At 41.0% G+C, this 27,843-nt stretch overlaps 2 protein-coding genes across 2 annotated transcripts; one reads left to right on the top strand and one right to left on the bottom strand.

The window, feature by feature from the left end:
• The first annotated feature begins 3,443 nt into the window (after window positions 1–3,443).
• Window positions 3,444–5,450, top strand: LOC139333350 (myoblast determination protein 1 homolog). The gene is made up of 3 exons (XM_070965673.1): window positions 3,444–3,995; window positions 4,678–4,750; window positions 5,213–5,450. The coding sequence occupies exons 1-3, from the start codon at window positions 3,444–3,446 to the stop codon at window positions 5,404–5,406; spliced, it is 819 nt and encodes a 272-aa protein (XP_070821774.1). The 3' UTR covers window positions 5,407–5,450.
• A 1,456-nt stretch (window positions 5,451–6,906) lies between these two features.
• LOC139330978 (troponin T, fast skeletal muscle isoforms-like) lies at window positions 6,907–20,748 on the bottom strand. Its single transcript, XM_070962214.1, has 14 exons — window positions 20,651–20,748; window positions 20,529–20,542; window positions 18,153–18,290; window positions 13,660–13,677; window positions 13,391–13,411; window positions 12,763–12,781; window positions 12,017–12,062; window positions 9,785–9,901; window positions 9,577–9,654; window positions 9,239–9,352; window positions 9,006–9,115; window positions 8,270–8,360; window positions 7,873–7,913; window positions 6,907–7,166 (listed from the first exon to the last, which is right to left on the bottom strand). Exons 1-14 carry the CDS (start codon window positions 20,746–20,748, stop codon window positions 7,130–7,132), a joined length of 942 nt encoding a protein of 313 aa, XP_070818315.1. The 3' UTR covers window positions 6,907–7,129.
• Window positions 20,749–27,843: the final 7,095 nt, after the last annotated feature.

Genomic DNA, 27,843 nt, shown 5'->3' with positions numbered 1-27,843 from the left:
GGCCTCTGATTGGCTGCTTGCTCAGTCCAAAGTCCAAAGCCTTCAGGCATCCTTCCAGCTGCACAGTCTGGTCCGGCGCCGGCCCTTATAGCTGCCTCTGAGGTTTAATATCTCACCGAAATGCAGGATTAGTACTGAGTCTGAGGCTGTGATCGCACCAATGGAGGAAACAAAAACTGCTCTAAACCCTTTGAACCAACACCTCAGTCGAGTTAAAATAAAGGAAAAGCCTGTTGATATTTCATGTTTCTCATGAAGTAGTGAAAGACCAAATTATGTGTTATGTGTATGAAGAGCCTTGTATATCTTCATCCTATGTGCCATAAAGCTCCATCAGTGTGAACACACACACACACACACACACACACACACACACACACACTGTAGTTTATTCTGATTCAGTCCCACACACACCGTCCTGCTGCCACAAACACTCGCTACAGCACCAAATGTAGATTAATCCACGGCTGAAAATAGTCACCAACAAATGCTCCATTTACTCTGTATGAGAAGCGTTTGATGAATTATGGGTTTGAACCAATGAGCTTTAGGCTGAGTGCAACAGACAGTTTGGAAAGTCTGACAGCGTTACGAGATTCAGAACATATTATTGACGCTTTCATGAGATTTGATAAATAACGTCAGCTCTGTCATTTAAGTGTATTTTATACTGAGTGGAAAAAGTAAATCACAGCATGATTTAATTAGATGATCAATGAGCTTGTCAGACACCTTTCTAAATGATCTGTCCATATTCAGAAATATTCAAATATATTCAATGTCAGTATTGCTTTCGCCATGGAGCACATAGTGTCAAATGCTGCATTTCCTGATTTCTTTCATGCACAAAATATAATTTAAATTTTGTTGCTAAAAATACGGCTGTGTCTTTTTGAGCCGCGTGTTGAAGAAAAGATGAAATTTGAAACAATTCTGACACAATTTCCATATTGTTTCTGTCCAGATGTGTTACACCTTGCAGGGATTTCATGCACAACGCTTAATTTTTAGGCAATTTCTGACAGCATTTTACGCAACAAAAATACATGTTTGGACTATTTATTTGCTATTATTTCTATGTTTGTTTATTGTCTATGTGAACTCCGTGTTACAAGTGTCTGTATAACATTTTAACAGAGCTGGAAAACCTCAAAATTAAGCCAAGACCTGCACCTTCATGGCAGCATTTGATCCAGCTGCTATCAGTTTCACGTTCTTCTGCTTTACAGGAACGTGTTCTGAGGACAGGAGTGGCCGTGAGAGTCGGGGGATCTTCCAAAATGATACCAGCCTCCGTTAAAAGGGCACTTGTCTTAGATTTCACGAGCTGCTAAATTTAACATACTGCCTTCCCATTAAGCTGTGAGGAGTCTGTGATGTGAGCTGTTCTGTCTCACAGCAACACTTTAAACCTCTGAAGCCGTGAAAAATCCCACAGCGACGAGACAACAGACACATAAATAAACACAGTTACAGGACAATAAATACACAAATTAACACAAAACACATAAAAATGTCCAACCACAGGAACAATTCAAGCTGGAAACATGAATTAACCACTAATATTTTTTCAGGCTGATAAAACTCAACATGTTTTCTGTCTTTTGTTGTCCCACAAAAAAACAAAAACAAACAAAAAAACCCCACAAATTCTTAATCTCATGTTCTGTAAAAAGCAAATTGTTCTGTGTTTTATAACGATTCTACAAAGTTTGATTTTCATCTAACAGCAGTTAATTTGCCATCACACCTATCCAGGTAACTTTTCTCTCAGTTTTTAGGGTTGAAATCAGATTAAAATGAACCATAAATTAATTAATTTTGATTAAAGTTTAAGTCACATAATAAACTGTGAAAGAAGCTTTGCTGTTTGACTTCACACACTCTACAGTTTTCCACATGTATGTTGACCAAAATATGCATTTTTTTCCCCAAATCAGACTCTAAAAATACGCCTATAATACACTATATTAATAATGAATATATTGATATAATATGATAAACTATATACATAATAAATAGAGCATTAAAGTCACATACCGTTGTGATTTCAGCAGAGTTTTAAAGGCTCAAAGACAAAAACAGACGACCGCTTCAAAGAAATCAAGATTATTTTACCTGTTTGGACAAACTGTCTTAAACTATTGTCCAGTGACTCACACACACACACACACACGCACACACACACACACACACTGAGGGGGAGGGGCCTCGTCCTGCTCACATCAGAGACGCGACAACTGTGCGACATTCTGACCTCAGCAGGACGTCAGACTGAAGCTCCTCACAGTCACGTCACGGCTCCTTTACTGCTGCTGCTACATTTACTGTTATTTCACGTAAGAGAAACGTTACACATGTCTGAATGATTAAGGATTAATAATAAATAAAGAAATACAAACTAACAGGTAAATTATGTCTCAGTGGGATGTTGAGAGAATAGCAGATATGTTTCTATTTGTGGTCTCGTTAACAAAAGCAGATTGATTTTTATTATTGTCAGTTATCATAATGAGTATTGATTATTATGATAATGAACAAGCAGATCACAAACGTCAGTGCTGCTCCTTCAGTCTGATGCTGCTTTCAATGAGAAATATAATGTTTCTCGTACAGTTTTAGGAAGCAGATTCATAAGAAAGATTTATTTTCTCAGTGTGACTGAAGTTTATCTGCCGTGATGCGAACAGTTATCACGTTATGTGTTTACAAACTGTCTGCGCTGCTAAAAAGCGTCTTAAAAAGTTGTTTCATGTAGTTGAACATTTGATCCACAGGATAAAGTTACTCTTTAGTGAAAACAGCTCAAAGTTGTTTCAGATTCAACCCGAGTCTGATTTTTGCTTAAAGAAGTGAAAACAGATCACGGCGCCTTAGAGGAGACACTTTTCTGATTTCCAAATTAAGAAACTTTAATTCCTTAATTCGGGATTTTTTCTCTTAATTCAAGGAAATACAGAAACAGACGGAGCTGCATTAGTTCAGGTGATTTTTGACCTCTTATATGTGTCTATCATTTGTCTTTGACCTCTAACAGTGACTCAGCGCTGATTGTTTAGGATTGATATGAACTCTTGTTTTCTTGTAGCTGAGTTTCACCTCAGTGACACCCACCCCCTCCACACACACACACACACACACACACACACACCCCTCTGACCATTGGTCAGTTCAGCCACAGCCCCGCCCACACGTGGATGCCTTTATAAAGACAAACCAACAGAGCTGAGGTTGCACAGACTGGCCCTTTAAAAGCGCTGCTCTCCTCTCGCACTGCTTTCCTCAGATCAGCTGACCGACAGGAGACTTTTGACACGGACCGTCTTTTCTTTTTCTCTTTTGCTGCCTTTGCTTCATCCTGTTTTTACTTCGTGGAGGCCTTTCTTTCTCAGCCTTCAGAGGAACTCTTCTTCCTCCTTTTCATCCTCCGGTGGACCCTGCAGATGGATCTGGCTGACCTTCCCTTCCCTCTCTACTCTGCTGATGACCTCTACGATGACCCCGGCTTCAGCGCCGGCGACATGAACTTTTTTGATGACCTGGACTCCCGGCTGCTGCACGCCAGCCTGCTGAAGTCTGAGGACCATCTTCATCATCATCACCATCACCATCACCATGTGCCAATTGCAGAGGAGGAGGAAGTGCATGTGAGGGCTCCGGGGGGCCCCCACCAGGGGGGGCACTGCCTGCTTTGGGCCTGCAAGGCCTGCAAGAGGAAAACAACCCACGCAGACCGCAGGAAAGCGGCAACCATGAGGGAAAGGCGACGGCTAAGTAAAGTCAACGACGCCTTTGAGACCCTGAAACGCTGCACGGCGTCCAATCCGAACCAGCGGCTGCCCAAAGTGGAAATCCTGCGCAACGCCATCAGCTACATCGAGTCCCTGCAGGCGCTGCTGAGGACGGTCCGCGACGACGGCTTCTACCCGCCGCTGGAACACTACAGCGGGGATTCGGACGCCTCCAGCCCCCGCTCCAACTGCTCTGATGGCGTGGTGAGTTCAAGAACAGCTGAACGGTTCATGTGCTGCACATGAAATGTTTGGAATGTGTTTGGGATATTTATTTTTGGCCTCAGTGCTTTAATACATCTTGAATGGAGGGAATCTTTAAAAGCAACTTTAAAGTCACATTTTAGGCGAAATCTTTTTTTTTTTTTTTTTTACTCAGAAATGTCGATAAAGCCTCAAATGCGCCTCTTGAAAACAGTCAGTTTGAAATTTAATTGTGACGGTTTTAAAGGTGTTTGAAACCAATTTGTTAGTTATTTGGAAAGAATTTGGAAATAATCCGTGCATCAGTTCAAACAGTTTGAACTGAGTCCTTCTTGTTTTGTGTTGCTCAGTGAAGCTTTGCTTTAAAAACAGTTAAAAACAATCTTTGTAGTTTTAAATAAAAGTCACAGACTCTTAACTCTCTTATTGATCCTTTTGACCCATAATATGTTTATGAAGTGTAGAAGCAGAGTGAAGAACAGTGATGTAATAAACCTCTGCAGAAAATATTTGGTTTAATTGATAGAAAAGCTTCGTTAAAGTCGTCGGTTTTGAACATAAATCATGTATCAGTTACATTTGATCAGCTGTCTGTCGCTCCTCTCCTCAGACACTGTGTCCTCTTATTGATCGCTGATGTTTGTTTCGTTGACTGAAATCGTCTTGATTGATCTGTTTCCAGATGGATTTCATCTCTCCGTGTTCGACCACAAGTGAGAACAGTGACGGCTCCTGCTGCAGCCAGACAGCAGACGGTGAGTTTCACACGGTCGGCCTTTAAAATGACGTGTTTCCACTTTATTTCTGTTAATGTGGCTCATTTCTTACAGCGTGTTTGTACTTTCTCTTTTTATTTAACAAGCATCTTCTATTATATGTCCTATAAAAACACAATTCTTCTTGAATGTAACTTTAATATAACAGATTAATATGACCACACTGGACCTTCTCCTTTAAAACGTCCATCTTGAGTTATTTTATATTTTCTCCTTAAAAAGTTTCCTTTGTCCTTTAATGAAACCACTTCATGACTTATCTCCCGTTTTTCTTCTCACATGACCTTAAATGTGACCTTTTACTCATAATATGATCACTGCCTCCATCAGTACGACCTTTACTTGACCTGATTGATCTTTAATACGAGCAGCTCCTCCTCATTTTTCTCATATTTCTTATAAAAATCATGAAAACTTATATTTCTTGTTTCTTCACTCCAGATTCCAGCAGCAGTAAACGGTCGCTGGTTTCCAGTTTGGACTGTTTGTCCAGCATCGTGGAGCGGATCAGCACAGATGCAGCCGTGGCCCCCCCGGGCGACAGCGTGGTCCCCCGGGGCCCCGGATCGCCTCAGAACAGCCCTGCGGCCTTCAGTCCCTCCGCTGAACCCAGCAGCATCTACGAGCCGCTCTGAACCGGACGGACTCTTTTTCCACAAACGGACAAACTCAGAAAGACTTTTCCTTCCTGCTGCTGGACGTTTTCCTCACCTGCAGACAACTGAGGACCATGTACACCTGTAAATAAGAGCCTTTGTTCATAGGAAACACACACACACACACACGCACACACACACACAGACACGAGGGATGCTGGGATTGTTGTGTCATATGTTTCTATATATTATTTATGAGTGAATTAGATTTGAATAAAGAAATATTTATATTCCGTCCTCGTCTTCCTTTGGAGTAAAACCCTTTTACAGGCTTTCGTCTGCTCTAATAATTCATTAACGCAGCCTCTGTTACGAGTATATGAAATTAAAAGGTTAATTCTCCAAAAGAAACAAAAACTGGCATATTGGGGACCTTTGACTTCTTCAGATGTTACAAAGCAGTGAAAATAAGCTACATTAACACATCATCAGCCTTTAAGTTGATTGAGCTTGTTATCGAACATTTGATGATTTAAGGACATCGTCATCATTCGTGGCCACCTGATGGATGTAAGACTAAAATCAGCTCTTCAGCAGCTAAATGCTTCACTTTGGTTACCGGCTATAATTTATTGGTCATTTGGTGCGTTTGCGAGCATTTTTCTGCTGAAAAAGCTGCGTGTAAAGACAACGCTGACGAGACCTGAGACTGATCCAAAACAGTGAAGCTGAAAACTAAAACACTCTGCAAAGCTGAGGGGAACTGTGGCTCCTCTGTGCCATCGTTAATACCAAAAACCATTGATTACAGCAGCTTTAAAGTATCTGAACTTAAAGTGTGGTCGCTCTAATATTTTTAAAGATGTGTGTAAAATGATTCAGAAAAGTAGAATATTCTCATGTAGAGTGATGGTGCAGCCACAAGTTCTTATTGTTATGCCTCATGCATGCATCATATAAAAAAGCCTTCAGAACAAAGTTCAGCTGTGTGGAAGAAAAAGGAATTTGAATCTCTTACAGTGACATTTTAAGAGTTTAAAGATGGTTGTGATAGAAACTCTTCATGATATGAATAATCTAAAATACTTTCTACACAGGTTCATCTTCTAATCTCCATTTAAAGTCCGGGCTCTTTGGGTTAGATCAGAATTTTTTCATTATTTCTACCGATTCTCACATTTCCAACAAAGTTCTGACAGGAAGTGACTGCAAAACATTTCAGAAGCTTAAAGTTAATATGAGCACAGCAATAATAATTATTATGATATAATACAAATATCATGATAGAATTATATTATTACATATTATACATGTGTATTATATTTAAAAACATGTAAACTGACTGATGATCTTCAGCATTATGTAGGTTTTCTAAACAGTCAAAACAATGAATTTAATCATTTCTGACGTTAAACTCCTCAGTGTTTTGTGTTCTGTTCACCTTCTGTTCATTCACACACAGCAAATCAATCAGATCGATCAAACGGATCGATTGATGGATACAGACTGAGACATGCAGACTGGATGGGTGAGAAATCAGGCTTTTTATTATCTTTTTGTTCAAAACATACGCGGTGACTTAAAATTTCTTTGTTGGAGCTAAAATCATCCAGAGAACTGTTTCGCTGGAGCAGACACAGGCGGTAAGACTGTTGCCAGCAGGTGCCTTTGTTCCGGAGCTGCGGGTGTCTGCGGGCTCTGAGCCGCTGCTGTGGCCGAGGGGACGCGCCTCCGGTCCGGCTGACCGTCGCTCAGGAGCCGCTCACTTCCTGCGGCGGGACGCGGCTCCTTTCTTGCTGCTGCAAAGCGCAAAGAGCGACGACAGAGTCACATCTGTGCTGTGATGCTTCATGATGAAGATGCTTTGATTATCACAGAGAAACGTGTTAACTGCAGAGACACAAACCAACTGCTGGACCGACTCCTGTTAGAGACGGATTTATTTAAACTACAGCGCCCTCTAGTGTTTACACAAGTATTAATAATATAAATTCTACTTCTTTAATTAAAAATGAAATCATGACTGACCAGGTGAACTCAGTTATGCTCAGATATACTTTGGTTTTGGGAGAACTACTACTAGTATAACCTAATATAGTAGTAATCTACTACTATACTTAGGTTTAATTTGAGTTATTATACTTTACTTTAATACACTTCTACTCCACTACATCTTGAGACAAATATTGTGCTTTTTACTCCTCTCATTTATTTTACAGTTTAAGGTATTGGTTAAGCTGCATTAAGTATATAAAGTCATTAAAATTAGCACGATTAAAGTGATGAACACGTTAATGCATTTCTAATTATAATATCAGTATTCAATAGTATCACATATGGCCATCCTGCATTACTTTTACTGCAGTATTTTTAAGTATTTCTCGATGTGAATACCCGCATGCATGACTTTTACTTGTAACGTAGTATTTTAACACTGTACTTCATTAAATAACTTTTTTTTTTTTTTGCTGTTTTCATCAGTGTGTTTGAGCTGATGTTACTTACTGTTTCTGCAGCTCGTCGATGCGGTTTCTGAGGGAGATCACCTAAAAGACAAACAGGTGAGCCTGAAGGTATCTCACATGAACACGTTCAGGACCTTCACGTTCTCTGTTTAAAGCTGTAAAATGCAGCTTTTTACACACTAAAATACCACAGTATCTCCAGTATTTCAGGCCCAAATCTCCTGTTTCCTTAAACCTGGGTGTGACCTGTCCTGGACTGTTTGAGGAGGAAGAGGAGAATGTGGATGTGATGAGGGAGGAGGAAGATTGAGTGTCTAACTGCATAATGAGAAATCCACTAATTTAAGAAGAGGTGGGATTTGAACGTCCACACTTGATGCTAAACTTCAGATAAAAGAAAGCAGGAGATGCTACAGCGGTCACGTTTCTTCACTCACCTCGTATCTCTGTCTCTTGAGCTTCTCGCAGTGGTCGTATTTAATTGCCTCCAGGCTGTGCAGCCACTCCCAAAGCTCCTTCGCCTTTTCCCTGACAAACACAAACCAGGAGCCCAACACTCAGTGAACAATCGTGCAAAGCAGGCGGACACAACATGAGTCTGAGGGCGATCGGAAAAATCCGCTCATTTTAACCATTAAGTGTGTTTTTGTGTCGAGCCTCGCTGTGATTTCAGCTGCTGTTTCACCTCTTTTACTTCGGCAAAATTACATCAGTCTACTGTTGTTCTTTGTCTTATTTGTACTTGAGGGATAATAATGTGCACCCTTTCAGGACGACAGTTCCTACAGGAAGCGTCGTCTCACACTAAAGGCGACAACTTGAGTCCTGTTTTATTTTATCTTAAATTTGTTGACATTTTGGCAAATTGTCACTTTTAAAAATATGCCGAATTAGCTATTAGCAGTTCCTGTTTGCACTGTACACAAAAAAAAAAAAATCACTGGATTACTTTAAAACTGATGAAAACTTAAAAACTTGATGATTCTCAGGCAGTTCTGGAGTTATAAGGAGCGTCTTGTTCGTAGTGACAGATGTTGTGGTCGTCAGGAAGCTGCCTGTGTGTAGTGAGATATTGTGTTGTGGTAGATTATCTGCTCCTCATGCGTTTTAAATTATGATTGTGCCCTAAAAACAACAACAAATGCTCTCTGCGGTGTCATCGCTGTGGGCTACCTCAGTTTGTCCTCGCTGAAATTGTCAATGTTCAGGGGTTTGCATCTTTCCGCCATGATCTTCTTCTTCTTTTCTCTTTCAGTCTGCCTCTTGCCTCTCTTCTGCTCAGCCTAGAAAAGCCCAGCCAGTTAAAGAGTAAGCTGCTGCCTGTTCTGAATTTGACTGAAGCAAAAAAAATCACAACAAAAAGAAAAATAATAATAATGAAGTGAGTTAAAAAAAGAAGAAGCTACCCTCTGCAGGATGCCGCTGTATCCCGATCCCATGTTGCTCAGCGCTATCTTCTTCTTGGCTTCATCCTCAGCCTTCCTGTGGGCGTCGGCGTCCTCCTTTCTCTGACGCTCGGCCTAGGAAATGAATTTTAAAAGTTTAAAGGGCAGCGTCGCCTTGTTGCAGTGAAAGTACCGTGGGCGTGGTCAGTCCACTGTGACATCACTGCTCGGTCTTAAAAGCGAGCGCTCATTGTGACGCTGCCTGTCAGAAGCTCTCACTGATGCTTATCTGTGACGGTGAATCCATTGTGACTGAACGGACTGACTGTGATGGTTCAGCAGAAGAAGAAGCTGCGTACCTCCCGCCTGGCCTGCCGCTCTTTATCCTTTTCAGCACGAATCCTCTGCTGCTCGGCTCGCTCCGCTCGACGCTTCTCCTGCAAAGCAAATGCTTCAGTGCCTCCTGCCTGCAGAGCTAATTCCCACGTATCTTCAAAACAAGCCTGATCATGAAAGTGCTTCCTCGTGTGATGTACAGTATATTTTTTATTTGGGTAAAAGTCTCACGATTCTTTCTTTGAGAGCAATGAGCTCCTCTTCCTCCTTCTTCCTGCACTCGAAGTGAGCGTCGATCAGCGACTGCAGCTCAATCAGGTCTTTGTTCTGACGTTTCTTCTGGATGTCCTGCAGGAGACAGACAGAAGACGGCAGTTACTAACCGGCAGGAAGGAGGTTTCTGGCTCCAAACCCCAAACTTGGGCTCTGAAAGTGCAGTTTTAAGCAGGAGGGTTTTTGGTTAATTGTCCTTTTTGGTGGTAAATGAGTAAATACAAACAAGAGCCTGACTCCAGAATTTTTAACTACTTGCAGAAGATTTTCCTTACTGGAAAATATTTGATATTATAGCGCTTTATAAACACACACGTCTCCTCGAAATGACATTTATATGGAAGTAATTAGCAACAGCAAATACACTGTGAAGGAGACATAATGCAGACTGAATGATGCTTATTGTAATCAAGTAATGTTGTTAATTAACGTACCTGGAAGTCACCAAAATATTAATACTGAACTTATATTCACTGACAACATATTAAATTTGTTTTACACCAAAATAGGCAATCTTGCACTGCATGATCCACAGGACTACAGAATAATTCATTATATTCATTATTCATTACTCACCATGAAGTGTAATCACTGTAAGTGCTTCTGGCATTGAGTAATAGTAGTTTGAACACACTGAGGTTTTTTTTGTTTGTTTGTTTTTTTCAAGCAATAATATTTTTTGCATATAGATGTTTGGGATATCTGGGACTTATTAGCTGCAAAACACAAGTGGACCACAGCATGAAGCCTTACCCTAGTCCCATTTCAATAAAAACTGATAACAATACCACTGAAACGTAATGTTTTCATGTTTTCTCTCATGGTAAACTTATGCGTTCCCCAAAAGAAAGGCAATTTAATATATATTTATCTACATAAATATCTATACTTATATTTATATTTATGAAATTAAAAATTTGTCCATTCATATTCATATTTAAGGTATTTATACATGCACTTTGTGGTTATATCTTTATATTGAAGCCATTTATTATATTAGTCCCTTCAAACTCTGTGTAATTTGCACTGAAATCCTTGATCTGAGGTGTCCAGAGCTGTAAATTAAAGTAGCTTAGCCATGTGCTCAGAATTTCATTGGTTATTCGAAGCATCAGTCATCTGCAATCTCGGGTGTGATTGGCTCAGTATTTAAAAATGGAGGGAAGGGGGGCCTTCTGTTTAACTCAGACTGTGATTGGTCATTTAAGTAACACAGAAGACAAACAGACAATGAGCTAATTTGAAAGGACAGAACGTCTTTCGTGGATTATTATCATGTTTTGGACTAAATATTTTCGCTGCAGTGGATCTTCTGGACCTTCATTGATGTTTCCAGAACATTTTTATAGAGTTTTATCAAGCTGTGCATCAGAGACATAACTGATCTCAGACCCCTTTTCTGAAGAGACCCAGTCGCCAGAATAAATGTTGGGACTGTATATATCAACAAACTATGAATACATGGAAGTTTTGCCTTTCTTTGTGTTCAAACTTTACATTTCTTTACGTTCAGTTTTCATTTTTTTGTTGTGACATTGGGCAGTGGTGGAGCAGTACCACATCCACCTATCAGGAGGTCGGCGGTTCGATCCCCTGTCTTGGCAGCCTACATGCCGAAGTATCCTTGGGCACGATACTGAACCCCCCCTTGCCCCCCATGTTGTGCCGTCGGTGTGTGTGTGTGAGTAATTTGCGCTCATAATGCGCGGGTGGCTTAGTCGCTGTACAAATGTGTGAGTGAATGGGTGAATGCAGACCAATGCAGACCAAGCGCCACAAAAAAAGCACAAAAATCACTTGGTGAGGGTTAGAAAAAGATCATATTTTGCCTTAAAATACCCGCTTTATTCACTTCAAACATGGCTGTAAAATGTGCTGCACTCAGTACCTGGTTTGTCTTCTTGTCTCATCCCATCATCCCCTACCTACTGTGGAAATGTTGATATGATACGTCTGAAACGTACAAATGTAAATTGAATCTGTGGTGTGCAGAAATGTGCAATAACCACATTTTATTTTGAGTGAGCAGTAAGTTTCAGGATTCTGTCTTGACTGCCCGTATGGAAGCTGCTGAGGTCAGAGGTCAAGTGTGTACTGTTACATGGTAGTCAGAGAGAATGAGGACAAGGCCTCCACATTCATTCATCTTCACCTGAATAAATATTAGTGAACAAAAACAAGTCGACTTACGTCAAAGTCCACTTTTTCGCCATCAGGGATCTTTGGAGCAGTCGGTCTGTTCCAGGAAATGAAGTTCAAGTTAGAACAACTTAACTTAACTTCAACATTTTAGTGATCTGAAAACATCCCAGCTGAAGAAATATTAGGCTTAACTTAGAGTTGTTGAAGAATTCTCTAAGGACACTTTGTGCCAGTTTTGTGCCAAACTATTAAAATTATTTGTAAGTACACTTTTAAAAGTACACTTAAGTACATTTTATGATACACTTACAATAAAACACAGTTGTTATAATCACTTTGAAATACCACTTTAAGTATTGCAGAGTTAGTATTTTCATTTTGATATATTTAAGTCAAACTGAATTTCATGTACTTAGAAGTACACTTTTTAAAAGTACACATCAAACATACTTTAAATCAGTGATTCTCAACTGGTGGGTCGTGACCCAAAAGTGGGTTGAGGGCCTTAGTCTGGGCAACAAAAAGAAATGTTAAGAAAAAAAAACAAAACAAAAAACCTGTGCTTTTATTTTGAAGGGGGTTTTAGCAGAGTGCCATCTATTGGTGTCCTGGCTTGTCATTAAGGGGCGATGGTGGGTCCCAAAGCCAGACCAGTTGAGAACCAGTGGTTTAAATTAAGCACAGACAGTAACGGTGTACTTGTAATGACTTTTATACTTAAATCATATTTCTAATACACTGAAGTATGCTAGTTTATGACCTGGAATGATGGATGAGATAATAAATGAACTCACTTGAACTTTGGCTTCTCTTCTGGGTTTTCGGCATCAAACCAGCGACAGGGAGAGGAAAGAGAGATCAGACCGTTAGAAAGGCCGACGTGGAGTCAGACAGAGACTAAAAGACTGCTGGTTAATTTGGGGATCCGTGTCCACAAGCTGAGTTACATCTGAAGTGTTTCACACCTCCGCTAGTTCAGAGTCATTTGAGTGAGTCTCAATGTAGCAACACTTTCCATAATCAGTGGCCTTTGTCTGTGTTAGCCTCTGTTCTCAGTGCTGTGAGTACACAGTGTTACCAGATTTTTCTGTTTCACAGTGTTAATTTATGGTGCATTAGTGTGTAAATCAAACCAATATAGTCTGAGACATTTGACCAATCAGGATAAGTACACCGTGTGCCGTAAAATTTTAAGAGTTTAATTACTTCATTGCACGCTTTTCACAACAGGGAGTTTGACGGTGTAATTACTGTTAATTGATGTGCATGGTAATAAACACAACTGGGATTTCATCAGGAACAAATAACCAAGTTTGTGATTAGCTTTTTACTTTTTTATGGGACCCTCACACTAAAAGAGACACAACACAGGGAGGAAAACGCAGGCAAAGCAACAGCGGCTCAGCAGGAAATACAAACTACCATCTTGATCTCCCTCGTCCTCTGGCAGGACACATTCATGCAAAAAAGAGAAGAAGCAGAGATGAGCAGTGGGGCCCGTAACCATGACTCAGCATTTCTGCATCCTCGTCACCTCTGGCGGCTGACGACGAGGCTAAAGCGAACGGATCAATTCTACCTTTCCCTCGAGGAAGATCGGTGAAACAAACAAGTGCACACAGTGTGAATTATTCATGTGTGGAAGACTTCCAGGGACACAGAAGAACAGAGAAGAATGCAAATCAACATACCTTCCTCTTCATAGGCCTCTGCATGCAGCAAGCGTCCAAAGCAAGAGCAGAACAGAAATCATTAGTGGTCGGACTGGGCAGCCTGATCCTGTCCTCTTTATGCACAGCTTACGATGCACATTTACCAAATTGGGGGTGTTGGTGGTCTTAATCGACAGGCAGTGGCAGCCGCTGCAGAAGTTCCACGTCGTGTCGTGCATTCATCAGCTTTCTAACCACCCTGAGGTTCGTTTTGACAGGAAACTGACTGCACGTTAACGTTCACGTGAACTTCAAAAGCATCAAAGGTTCTGATCACAGCTGCTCATTTAACGGACGGATCGTCTTCATCGGCTGTTTCACAGACCCTCACTTATTTCCTGTGCTGTTCGGGCTCACTGGGAGAGAATGAAACGTGGCTGTGGGCAGACAGAGTGGATTTAACTGTGTATCTGTGCTCTTTTCAATAGCAGAGTCCTTTGATTAGAGTGTTATTTCAGGGTTTTCAGTTCAGTTTTAATAGTTGACCAATCCAACATTAAACTGACGCTGTCCTCACAGAGAGATGGCAGCCGTAGTTACAACGACGCTTTAAGGATTCATGTTTGTGACTCTTCTAATTACTGCCCTGTTTGAATATTGAGGATGGAAGTTTCATCTCACTTATACCTGCTGACGGCTACATTTACATGGACTCTAATAATGGGATTATAATACGATGAAGGCCTTGATGTGAGTTTGGTGGAGCCCATGGAAACACCATGCTTCGATTATGTTAATGCAATGAAGCTCATAATCAGTTTAAGCTCAAAGAAGATTAGACCTTCAACACTTTGTGAGAAAAAGAAATGACTTGCACTGACTTGCTGTTTCAGCTCAGTAAGTCGGGTTTCATTTGGTTTGTTTTGGGCTCTTCTGCACTCTCGAATATGGAAGATTAACAACGACTAAATGAAAAAAACAAGGAAAGAAATGTGTGATCAAATACACTTTGTGGCATTAATTCCTTTTTATTTATGCATTTATTGTGCCGTCATTAAATGTAAAACATGTTAAAAGAACAGTGGATTTGCCTTTAATGGTTGAGGTGTTTTTCGTTGTTTATTTAGCACAGATGGTACTTCATTCACTTTTTTTTAAAGGCAAAAGGCCAATCTTTTTCACATGTTTCTCATGTAATGTAGTAGATGCATTCTTAAAAATGAAATACACACTACAATGTGTATTTAATTGTTTTTTTCCTTGTTTAATTTCTTTTCACTGATTGGAGAATCGTCAGTCAGCTGTTCATGAAACAGAGCAAATTTGAGTTTTGTAACGCGATACTGAAGCAGCGAATTCAAAGCATTAGTTCAGCGAGCGTTGGGTGAAGCCTGGGACTTCTGCAGTGGCTCCATCTGTGTGAACCACTTCGCTCTGATCATAAAAACACTTGAACAATCTTTAAAAGTGAAGACACCCCAATGGAAATGCTTCATCTACACACAGAAAGAAAGAAGCTAAACATGGACTGAAGGGAGGCAAAGAAACAGCTTTTACATGACTGAAATTACCCATCATCCTCTCCTCTACAGCCTTCAAGACTGACACATGAGTTTGCCAAAATGCAAACAATGGCAATAATCATTACCAACAACATGAGACATAAACATGGATGGAAGGCGTCGGATGAAACGGGGTAGTTGATTCATGTAAAAGCAGCTGATTTTCTTCTTCTCCTTTAAACGTTTGTATGCACAGCTCATATTCAAAGCACACAATAATGCTGGAAACAGGACAAAATGTTTGGACTGTGTCAGCTAACACTGATGGTGAAAACTGTGGACAAGCTCAGATGTTTGCACTCTAAAAAACAGGGGTTCATGGGGTTTCTTTGGAGCCTGAAGACACCAAAAGACACTTTAGCGTTCTTCTTGAGAACAACGCTAAAGTGCAACACACAGGCCTCGTCATGCCGAATGTGCTAAAACGGGAGTTGACACGCATTGACGCTGGACAAAGACAATATCCCAGCGTTGATGCACAGGTGTGCGTGCTTACATAGAAAACAATGGGTACAGGTGTTTGGACGTGTTCTGCTCTGCAGGTGTGTGTTGCCCCACTAGAGGCTGCAGTGTTAATGACACTGAATGAATGAACGAATTTTTCTGTTTTTCTTCAGCAGTAAAATTTGTTTTGAAGGTGGCGCAAGAGGGAAAACAGTGGAATTAATAAATCAAAAGGTGTTGGAGATGTGTATGTGCACCGCAGATAGCTCATGGTAATACACCAACGAGATAGAGAGACTCAAGATATTAGGATTTGTTTTCTGGAGATCATGAATGTCCTCACTATGGATCAAAATGTTTGTCATGGAGAAACTTTGACCAGGATGTGGCTCCAAACAAACAGGGGTTGAACAAATTATAAGGAATTATCTACCGACTATGAATATTCACCAGGCTCTGGACCAGAAGGTTGGGATGCGACTATCTGGCTTCTCAATCCATAGATCACGATGCTAACCGGGGAATCCAAAAAAGATCCTCTAAAACCTTTTTTGAAAAGCCAGACTATGATGAATGTTTGAGGGATTGGATGGATCAACAGGTGAGTGGGGGAAAAAGCCACTTTTTTCTACATCTAGGACTGGAGCATTAACTCTCATCTCCATGATTTCCCAGGCCGTGATGCCAGATGTGCTACAACTGTCTTTACAGTACGGCCATGATGATGATGATGATGATGATGATGATGACGACGACGGTCTCAAACACAAACCCCAGCGGTGAGTGTAACTGAGGTTGGTTGAACTTTGCAGCCTTGACCTTTTTTTTAACATGTCTAACTTGAACTTGAACTTTGGTTTCTCTGATAATTACATGATCACTGTAGAGTTAATCAGTGGTGGAAGACGTACTCAGATCCTTTACTGAGGTATCAATAAAAATACCATCATCTAAAAATACTCTGTTGCAAGTAAAAGTCCTTCGAAATGTTATGTAAAAGTACAGAAGTGTCAGCAGAGAACTGTATTTGAAGAATATCTCCTTTCAACGTTGTTCCAGAATATTATATCTTTGTGTTTTCATCAGTAACGAATGTTGTAGTTAATATGGAGCCAACTGTAGATACTTTGTATACTGCTGGGTACTGCATCACGTCATAAAAGTATATGAATGTCAAATAAATGTGGTGGAGTAAAAAGTAAAATATTCTGCTCTAAAATGTGGTAGAAGTAGCAGAAAATGGAAATCCTCAAGTAAAGAACGAGTGTGTTGAAACTGTACTTAGTGCTTTTCAGTAAATGTACTTAGTTACATTTCACCTCTGGGGTTAATGTAACTCTGAACCATGAAGTTGGCTTATTCAGCTGCTTTGTATGTTCATGTCTGGAGGAGATGTGCAGGTGAATTTAGCTGAACATGATTACAGTAATTTAACTCACAATTGAAGTCACTTTGTGGGCAGTTATGAAGAGGAGGTAACTCCAGCGGAGAGGGCTAAAGGGAGGCTGAGGGGGAGCTCGATTAGTGAACGGCAAAAATATCAAACCTAACAAGACAATCGACTCCGAGTCTTCAAATGGTCTTTAATGCAGAACGAGTGGAGAGAAATGTGCCAGTCGAGTGAGATACAGTGACACTGCAGCGTAATGTTGACAGGTAATATGAGAAAATATCTCCACACGCTGGCAGATTTCTGTCACATTTTTATTGAGTATGATCAGAGTTTCTGCTCTTTTCTGACGTCCCCTACAATTTTACATAACTTTAAAATCAGGGAAGAAAACTCCATCAATGTTTCACAGTTCAATGCAACCTTCCAATGTGCAATTTATTTACTTTGTGCTCATATTTACAAAGTGAAAACACGGCTTTTATCTCCTGCATGGGTCCAATAATTTTGCTAACTAAACAGGCTTCACTGCAGACAGTTTTCAGGTGACTTTCCATAGTTGGTTTAATAACATCATGCAGGAGAGATGATGAGAATAAACATCTTGCACCACAAAGCGACCACATGACTGGACATCTGCGTAAAATCTATTAAAACTCTGTAACTGTAATCTAGCTTCCTGTCTTTTGACTGTCGGTGAAGTCCTGAGTTCTGAGCAAGAGCATAATATAAAGAGTGCACTGCTCCAGATATTTACTTTGGAGAAGACGAATTATGGAAATCAGAAGTGCAGCTGCAAAACTTTCCTTCACGGAAAGAAATTACATTTGCCAACTGAATTGGAAAAGTCCAGTTAATTTCTGTCATAGTTGTAATTGAACAGATTCTCATCTTTGAAACTTTGACAATGGTCATTTGATTAAAAAAAGTCGATCTATTATAAAATGTCCTTTAAAAGGTAAAAACACAGAATAAACACAGGAGGGACGTAGAAGATGAGCAAAAACTCAAATCGTCCTTTCAGACTGAGCAGTTTGACTTGTCAGGCAGATATGTTTGGCAGCATGGACGGTCTATCCTATGGAGTGCTGAGTGTCCTGCAGGAGAAGGGTGAACAGACTGCCCATGCCACGTACCTTCCTCCTCATGAACCACCTGCTGCACCACCTCCTGTGGCTCTGGCTCTGGTTCTGGTTCAGGCTCTACCTCTGGCTCTGCTTCTACCTGGGCCTCCGCCTCAGGGGCTACTTCTACTTCTACTACCTCCTCCTGGGCTACGGGCACGCAGCATGCACCAAACCGCCGGGAAGAGGGTGTCGGAGAAGGCCGTTAATGAAGACCACAGACATGACAGAGCCATTAGAAACCAAAAGTGAGAGATTACTTTAGTAACAGAGAGGATGGATGGGTGAGCGAGGGACAGAGCTGCTGGAGAGAGAGAAACACATGATGATGAGACAAAGTCGCTTGACCTTTCACACAGAAGCCATGTTGAACTGTTGAGCTGGAAAACTAGCTGGAAGCCCTTTAAAACAAAGGAAGCCTGGAGCGGCCAGGGAGGCTATTTTTATGTATATGTATAAATGTTGTGAGATAATCTCCTTTATTCTAATAACTTTCATCTGTCAAATCATATTTGCATTTATTTAGAAATGACAGACAGTGTGACATTAGACTCTATTTTGCAGAGGCACAATTCCAGACACTGAATATCCTCTGTGACAAACATGCCAGTGTGGAAAACCGAGATATATGGTACTTTTTATATGATTATATACATGAGTAACATATAACATGTGACATCCATGACACAGAAAACCTGACTTCTTTGGCAAAATGCCTCTAGATACAAACATGAAGAATATTGACAGAAGCCTCTCGGTCACTTTCATATTAATATCTTATTACACTTTAATATGTCTGTCCCTTAGAGCCAAAAATAGGCTAACTATAAGTATAAAACCTCATTTAAAATTGCGCTGACATTAATAAAGGATTTGTTAGCCTGCTAACCTTATTTAGCAGCAGTCTGTTGTGTTCTGCACTTGATGGGGACATTAAAAAAACACTGTCTCATTGTTTACATGTGTTCAAGCTACTTTCATCTAAATTCATCTTTTCAACTACAAAGTTAGAAAAATTAAGGTAGAAGTTGCATTATGGGAGAAAACTGTTATGACGTAAGTAAAACTTTACGGGAGCTGTAGGCTAGCTCAGTTTTTTGAATGCTAAAAAGTGTTAAAATCACGAGGGGTTTAAATGCTAGCAGAAGATGCTAACTGATCTTAAAGTATGTCGTAAATCCAGGAGCATGTTTTACTTTTAATGTACAGAAAGACCAGTGATAGAAACCCTCAATAAGAGATTTTACTGCCTTAGCTCGAGGGTGTTAGCTAGCTAGCTAGTAGTGACTGAATACAGCTTATTACAGCTAGCTAACTTCTTGCTAAATGTATTGTGATGACACATTTTTCTCAGTTTGCTGCCAGTTTGCTTGAGGCTGTTGTGTTTTCTGCATCAGTTAGCTAACCTTTCATACGTTAAGTTCGATAAGTTTTACGAGTCATCCAGCTAGTTTTCCAGCTCCACTGTTACAAATATGTCTGTTGTGTGAACGAGGCCAACGAGCTGCATTGATGTGACAGTAACAGATGACAGTGTAAACATGTCACATGCCAAGAAAATAAATGTAGCGAGGCGAGACGCTCGATTACATTATTTTCTCAACCGTGTGACTCGAAACATCACTCCGTCAGAAAAAGTCACCCTTAACTTGAAAGTGTTTGACCGACAGCTGGCTGCGAGTTAGCTTCTACCAGTCAATAAACATCCAACACAACTTATACGCTTAAAAAGGCATTTAATGATGCTATGAGAAATCTACGAAGCTATTTTAAATCATCTGAGGGTAAATAAAGGAAGAATGCTGATCTGTTTAACGTTCATCACCCATTAAACCAAATTAGGTTCCACAGTTCCACTTTGCATTAAGGAAATTCTGCTGCGACCCAAATGAAACGTGTCAGGAGTCGGTCGGTCCTGTATGAAGAGCAGGTGTCGGCGTCAAACATTTCAAATTCAGGGTGAAATCAGGCAGCTGACAAATTAGTACAGTGGAGGAAAGTCTGACATGTCGAGTCGATTCAGTCGTCTTTACCTTCCTCGTCTTCAGTTTTTGGAAAAAAGAAGGCATAAAGTGGGACAGCAGAAACAAACTGGTGTCATTTCATTATGATTATAGAAAATATTGTCTAAGCAACCATATTACCAAATATACATAGACGGTATACAAAATATATGGTAACAAAACATGTATTCACAGTGCGTTTGAGACATATTTCCTGTCATTATTAAACATAATTAAATAATAATGAGAAATGTTATTTCGGTTAGGGACGGCTCAACTTAAAGAAGAAAGGAAGCAAACTGGTCAGATCAAACCTCCAATATGCTCTGCTGTTACATAAATGATTCATATATGAAGTAAACCAAACTGAGTGGATGTCACTTACCCTCGAGCTGATCCCTGAAATATGAAAGAGAAGAAAAATCAGTCAGTCATGAAATCCCAGCTGGCCTCTGTGCGTCACTTTGTTTTAATGAAGTTGTTATTGACAGTGTGGGATTCTCTTACACTTCCTCAGTGTCAGACATGGTGACAGCAGACTTCACACCTGAGAGAAAAGACAAAGAGCCTGATGAGCTGACAGGCTTGATCGGCAGCAGAGACATGGTGTGGACATGAAAAGGCTCAGGGTTTGATCCCCGCAGAGACGGCAGTCCTGCTGCGGAAATACCACAATTACCCTGCTGCAGTTTACACGTTTAAAACTGGAAACTTCTTTCTTTGGCAAGACCGTGTACTCAAAACCTACAAGAAATATCAGATTCAGTTAGATGAAATGCTCTCATGGCTGTACAGTGCCGTTATCTATGCTAATATATGCTCACATTATCATTACATCTGGTGCAATTTTTAATTTGTTGTTTATATTTTTCAACTGTGCAACAGCACAAATACTGTGTTTATTATCCATATTGGCAACAGTATTTTTATAAACCGTACACATTGTACATGTGCACAGAGTCGTGTAATTCAGTGTTCTGTTCAGTTTTATGCAAAAGCATTTGGCAAGTGCAGTTCAACATATGGCAGTGGTAGTTTTTTCATAAGAATATTGGCAGTATCATTTTTATGGGCAGTAGTATTTTTATGGCAGTTAGTGTTTTTATAATCTGTACATCGTGTACATACGTAGTTTTATTCTTTTGCCGTATCCTCCTTATCTTCACCCTTCTATGTGACTTCTTGCTGTTTTTGCTTTGTAATACTTTACTGGCTGTAACGACTTAATTTCCCCAGCGTGGGATCAATAAATATAAAGCTAAGACAGCAGATGGTTAGCTTAGCGTAGCTTAGCATACAGACTGGAAAAAGCTGCTCTGTCTGAAGGAAACAAAATCTGCCCACCAGCACCTCTAAAGATCACTGATTAACATGTTTTATCTCATGTAATTAGTCCTCACAGAAACTAGTTTTTTTTTTTTTTTTAATGAATTCAGTCACTGTGTGTTGTGTTCAGCTGCACCTGAAGTGAAGTGCATAGCACTGAAATACTTCTTACCTGTACATGTCAGCAAGTCAGTCATATTCCAATAACATAAACTATGCATTAAATAACGGAATAGAGCCGTTATGTACAGTTCATGCTTTTACTTTTGATGCTAAAAGTACATTTTGCTGCAGTACTTTTGTACTTTTTAGTGTCATTCTGAATGCAGGACTTTTCTTATTGAAGCACATTGAATCTGGTCCAGGACCAGTTACTGAACTGGTTGTGAGGTGTGATCTGTGTTTTCACAACTGGGAGTCCGACCACCAAACATCATCACAGGCTTCGTTTACAGCTTCATTAATATCTAACGCTTCTTCACCTGCAAACCACACTCATCTCATCTCATCTCATCTCATCTCATCTCATCTCATCTCATCTCATCTCATCTCATCTCATCTCATCTCATCTCATCTCATCTCATCTCATCTCATCTCAGCCATTATGGCTCATATCTACTCGTACCTCTGCTGGTATCCTACCATGCAGATCGTTTTGATTTTAGTTGCTCACAGCACAGGAAAAACTACTTTCCAAAGATTCAGCAGCAACTTCTGCTGCTAGAAAATAATTAGAATAAAATGTGTCCACAGTAGAGCTTGTCAAGTTTCACACACTGTGTCCAAAATCACTGCCTCGTTTTATTTAGGTAGTAAAAATCTAATTATAATTCCTTATAGAGTAAATAGAGAATGACGTCAGACACAGCGTCCCACTCTCCTCCATTGTTCTGGAGTGGAGATCTCAGAGTTGGACAGCTCAGCTCTCTAAGCAAAACTGATTAGAAACCAGTGGAGTTTTTGTAATTTGGGTGAATCAACCTCTCAAACTATTACAAAATTCAACTTGAAGCATTGTGTGCAAAGCAAGTATTTCATTGTTGGTGCAGATAGTACAAGAAAACTGGCTGGATTTGGGCTGAACTGTGATTGAACTGTGACTCTGATTCAACGCCTCCTTTCACACTTCATGAAAACTCCACTCCTGCATCCAGGAAGTGTCCAAACTGTATACAGGCCCTATGAAGCTCATCTTAAGTCCCAGCATCATTTCAGTCCAAAGCAGCAGCTCTGTTGGAGCCAGTGTGGGAGGATTTCTGCTCAGCGTATATTCTGTAGATCATATTTGATATATATAAAGTGTCTTTGGATGACTCCTTCACACTTTGCAGCGAGCACAGCTGCAGAGGACTTGGAGGATTAGTTCTGTATCATATTTCTACCCATCAGCTGAGCGACGGCGTCCAAATAGCTGCTTTAATCCCTCGGCTCGGTCTGGCAGGAGGATCCGCTGCACTCAAACAGCCAATCAGCATCCTCCTCCAGCAAACGAGCTCTTTGATCGACTTAGAGCTGACAGCGGCCTCACCTCTGTGTGTCCAGCATTCACTCGGTACATACCGACACTTCAGCACTCAGTATATTTAGTGGATGCCCACTTCATTTCTTAAGTATGAGAACACCAAATGCTGAGAAGTGTTTATGAGTCTTTCTGAACTAAAACTGAAAGACTGATGAAACAGGTGAGACCGCTGAGGACCACCACATCCTGAGCCAATCGAGGGCAGATTTAGATTGAGATATGAGGTGAATTTATAGACCCATCACATCAGTCAGACCCGGAGAGAGGAGAGAGGCTGGCAGCTGGATGAAGGATGTGTGTTTTCCTTCTGACAGCAAACCCATCACCACCATCTCAAAACCTCGCACCTCAGAAATGTCGGCCACGTTGGCTGTGCGTATCAGGTTAAAGTTCACCGTTCTGTGGTTACAGGAGGACAATCTTCTCAAAATATACTCTGTGTTTAATGAGAATTTTAAAAAGAGATGCCAGTCATTTGTTCAAACTCAAAACCTAAATTCAGCATCCGAATCCTGACTTTAAGTCTGTGAACGTGCTTGTTTCAGGTGCAGGACATTCACACATGCCCACGTGTACAACAGGCCAGAACCTCATTTACAAAACCAGAACATGCATGAAACAAAGACAAAGATACACCAATTTTAAACCAAAAACACAAAATACTATAAGAAAAGTAAATTAGAAAATGAATCAAAGGAACAATGTGTAGTTTCAGGCTTTTGCATACAAAGAATCAGAGTTTCTTTGAGACATGAGAGTGCACATAAACACGACGTGCAGCTGAGACTTTGCTGGTGTCTATATCGAATGCTCATCTGTGAGCCTCTTCAAGCTGCCGACACCGTGTCCTCAGGAATTACATTCATACCGGACAATTCAGCAGGTCTAATGCCAGAATTCAGTGCCAATGTGGGAGGTAAGCAATTGACTTCAGAATAGTTTGTCAGAAACTAAATTAAAGAGATGGAAAACATAAAAAATAAAATCCAGTTCTAGCTGTAATTCACAGCTTCCTCAGTTTTGACAAAATATTTGGCATCGTAGTACTTTACTTGCCTTTGATTAATTAAATAAAGTACATTCATCTGTTTCCTTCCAGCGCAATTATATGGAGTGAAATTTTTATTATCCTGTTAAATCAATCTGGTGTCTGGAAACTGGACTCCTGCTCCAGAGAGGGACTGTGAACCATGCCAAACATAAAGGACACATGTTTGACATGCAGCAGGACATGTCTGCATCTGCTTCAGACGTCCCTCCTGGAGCTGCAGCTGCAGTGTTGGAGGACAGACGATGAAAATGTGTGTTTCATAACGTCTGAGCCTCGCATCTACTGCTGCACATTCAGCAAAAACAAAATCTACAACCAGCCGATTTTGGCTTAAAAGGAGAAACAAATAGTCATAAACATGTTGTTTGGTACAATATTTCAGGGCTGCTGCCCGTCAGTGGTCGTCTTACCTCAAGAGAGGAAGAGAAGCTCCTCTGGCGATGAAGATGAAGGTCTGTAAGAATCTGGAGGCTCCGCTCAGAGAATAAGTCCTTGTGTTATAGTGATACTTGAGCTCATCAGGCCCTTATTGGCTGTGGGATGAGAGTGAGGTGTGTGTGTGTGTAGTTGTATGTTTATGTGTGGAAAAGGTGGGGGGGGCAGCTCTGACCCTGGAGAAGGAGATGGATGAAATACTGTGGATGGAAGAGGAGGGCTCAGGTTTTGGAAAGGAGCAGCTGAGAAGCTTCTGTTGCTAAATTTACAGTGATAGAAGGTTGAGAGGGGGGTTACACATCAGCCTGGCATCCAGACAATGGAGTGTGTGTGTGTGTGTGTGTGTGTGTGTGTGTGTGTGTGTGTGTGTGTGTGTGTGTGTGTGTGTGTGTGTGTGTGTGTGTGTGTGTGTGTGTGTGCGTGTGTGTGAGAATAATAATAGAACTCAAACAGAATGCTCGCAACCAATCAGTCAGTTTTAACACGATTTCTGGACCAATAGAAATAAACAATAACATGTTTTTGTCCTTTCAGAGAAACCTCTGCTAGATTTTGGTGTCATAGCTAACAAGCCTGAGTATGCACTCAATAAAACAACAGCAAATAAGAAATGACCAAACATTTAGAACAGTGTAAATATGCAGACTCAGGCGTTCTGATAGTGGACCTGAACCTTCAGGTTTTCTGGAGCAGTTTTCTGTTGTTCATCCTCACATTTAGCAGTACCCGTTCGGTTAGAAAAAAGGGACAAAGGTTTCCCCCCTTTGGATGCCCCGTGGTAGATGAAACATGCCCTCTAGGGTGCCCTCAAGTGGAGAAAACACAATGCAGCGCCATCAGATGCCCTGCATGCTAGAATGCAGTCGTTCTGTATGTGTCTCTAAATGATTAAAAGATGTGTTTTTATTATATAGGTGTGGTAGTTATACACTTAAAACTGAGTATAATGAAACAATTTTAATTTTAACTATAGTTTGGACCCATTTCTACATAAATGCATTACTGTGTGCCCCCTTTTAATTTCTTATTTTTTTCCCTCTGGCCCTCAGACCACCTCTGGTAACATGGTCTGAGTTGCAGGTCCCGGCAGAACTGATCCACCCTGTGAACCCAGCTGCAGGGAGGTTTCACTGCACATCAGCTCATCAGAGGCTGTTCCTCCATAGAGACATGAGCGTCAGGTGACCCGACGCCCCCACACACACCACTGCCCCCATCATGTTTTGAATTATACACCAAGTCATTGGACATTTATAACAAGTTGCAGGACTTTCTGCCCCTCAATCAGGCTTTCATGGTCTGAAGGGACGTACACGTGCATCTGCATTTGTAGATATGAATAGGAATGCTCTGAAATGACCTGTGATTGGCCAAAGTGAACCAAGAGGAGGTGCACACAGCTCGTTAACCTGTCAACCGTTAAATGGAGGGTCCTTGACTTAGGAGCTGGTGCCACTCCAGACTTCTGTTTTTTTCCTAGGATGGTGAAGGAATGACCTGTACTTATATTCTTACCCTAACCTGAACTGATCATCGCTCCTTACGTCTAAACCTAACCAACCCAAGCAACGAAGGCAACGAGTACTACCCAACCAGAGGCAGAGTAGAGAGGTTCATTCATTTGTCCAGGGATGTGTCACCACCAGACTTTATGATCGTGCTTCATCTAAATAAATTCCAGAAGAGGAAATAAAGTTTTATGATGTAAAGTGATGACACTTGGTTTGCAGGACAGGCGCTGCAGCAGTTGACAGAAGCTGTAACTTCAGTCAACGACACAATTTAAGGGGTTCGCGGTTTTTAAACCCAAACCTTATTAAAATACCTTGTACACAAAACAACTTCACCCCCAAGTTCCACTGTTTGCAATCTGCAACCTCACCACTAGATGCCACTAAATCCTTCACACTAGTATTACGAAAGGCTTCTGCTTTTGTAAATGGAGCTTTATTGCAGATTTTGAAGGCCTGAACAAGCTGACAAATTTCTCAAGAGTAATTATTTCTCGCAAACTGATGGCGTGATTCAAGCTGTAATAGTAAATAACACTTTAACCAGGGCTGGGTCAAAAAACAGAGACCCCGCCCTTGCTGATGTCAGCTAAAGGCCTCATGTCCTGCTTACAAACTGGATTTGTACGTGCTGCTCTGCTGAGCTGACAAAAGCGACCACCTTCCCTCAGGTGGAGGTGTCTGCAGACCGCCTGTAGGGGCTGCTTCTCAGCCGTCTCAGGTGGCCTGGAAACCCCCATCTGCCCCTGCAACACACACTGAAGGCAACAGTTTTATTTTTGGAGTGGCCACGGGCGCTGTGGCTCGCTCCCTAAGGCTTCAGTTCAGTTCAGGATGAGTCGGCCCTGTGGCACCCTGAGCCGGGATTAACAAGCAGAGAGCAGTTTGTCCCGACAGCCGCTCGCAGAAGGTAAACCAGTCAAACTCGGTGTCTGTTGATTGACAAGCTGGTGGTTCTGCAGCGTGGTCTTGACCCGTCAGCCAGGTGCTAACCTGCTAATGCTGCATAAGATTTGATAGAAGCACGTGCACGATCTGAAATCTTAAACGCATGATGCATATCAGACGTTATATCTGTGAGAGAAAGAGCTTCCAATGCAGTGCTTACCATGTTTCTGCGCGCATTTTGTGCCATGAAAGATGCCAACACGAGTCAGCCATTGACAAAAGAAGCACACTGATTGTACTTTTATTCTCTTCTGTGCCTTCTTATCCAATTTTAGCTGTAAATTAATTACAGAAATCTGTCATTTGCCTGCCCAGCATCAGAGTAGCAACAGTTATTACAATTTCAGGTAAGTGCTCAGGTTCATAATGTAGCAACAGGAGGATTAATGAAGAGCTCCCCGTCCATTTTATTTAATTGTGCTCTTCAGAGCTAGATAGATTGAGGTCATGTCACAGTTTTATCCCACAGCTAATCTTATGCTTTCCTCTTTTGAGCTGCTCCAATGGAAACCTCCCAGATATCCAACCCCAGAGCCTTAAAAGGGGGGCTTCTCATGTGTCAGCTGGCATGCTTGTCACTGTGACTGTCGGAGTCACTTTGACAACAGGGATTCGTGTTAAACATTTGCTCCAAATGTCTCAGAGATTTAAAATTTCAAGACACACAGGAGGCAGCTTTACTGCTGCTTTTATATTTTAAATCTTTAAAGCAGAAGTTGTCAAACTTGGCAGAGAGTCCCACTGGGTTTAATTCTCCTGCCTCCCTCAGACCAAGCTGGTGCTAAAATGACATTCGTGAAAATTTAAGATAATCATAGCGGCGAAACATGAGGCTAAGCTCGCAGTCGGAGCAGCTCTGAGAGGATTTGAGTCTGGGATTGATTTCTAGCAGACTGAGGCTGTTTGT

Source organism: Chaetodon trifascialis, chromosome 1 (assembly GCF_039877785.1).
Source record: "Chaetodon trifascialis isolate fChaTrf1 chromosome 1, fChaTrf1.hap1, whole genome shotgun sequence".
Classification (NCBI taxonomy): domain Eukaryota; kingdom Metazoa; phylum Chordata; class Actinopteri; order Chaetodontiformes; family Chaetodontidae; genus Chaetodon; species Chaetodon trifascialis.
The sequence above is the reverse complement of the archived record's forward strand: the minus strand, read 5'-3'. Positions and strand labels throughout refer to the sequence as shown.

Excerpts from the sequence above, each read along its gene's own strand:
- LOC139333350 (XM_070965673.1), top strand. The coding sequence starts at position 3,444 with ATGGATCTGGCTGACCTTCCCTTCCCTCTCTACTCTGCTGATGACCTC. Across the intron at positions 3,996-4,677 it reads CCAACTGCTCTGATGGCGTG|ATGGATTTCATCTCTCCGTG; the intron begins GTGAGTTCAAGA and ends ATCTGTTTCCAG. Across the intron at positions 4,751-5,212 it reads CTGCAGCCAGACAGCAGACG|ATTCCAGCAGCAGTAAACGG; the intron begins GTGAGTTTCACA and ends TCTTCACTCCAG.
- LOC139330978 (XM_070962214.1), bottom strand. The coding sequence starts at position 20,748 with ATGTCTCTGCTGCCGATCAAGCCTGTCAGCTCATCAGGCTCTTTGTCT. Across the intron at positions 9,902-12,016 it reads GCGAAAAAGTGGACTTTGAC|GACATCCAGAAGAAACGTCA; the intron begins GTAAGTCGACTT and ends TGTCTCCTGCAG. Across the intron at positions 7,167-7,872 it reads ATCGACGAGCTGCAGAAACA|CAGCAAGAAAGGAGCCGCGT; the intron begins GTAAGTAACATC and ends TGCGCTTTGCAG.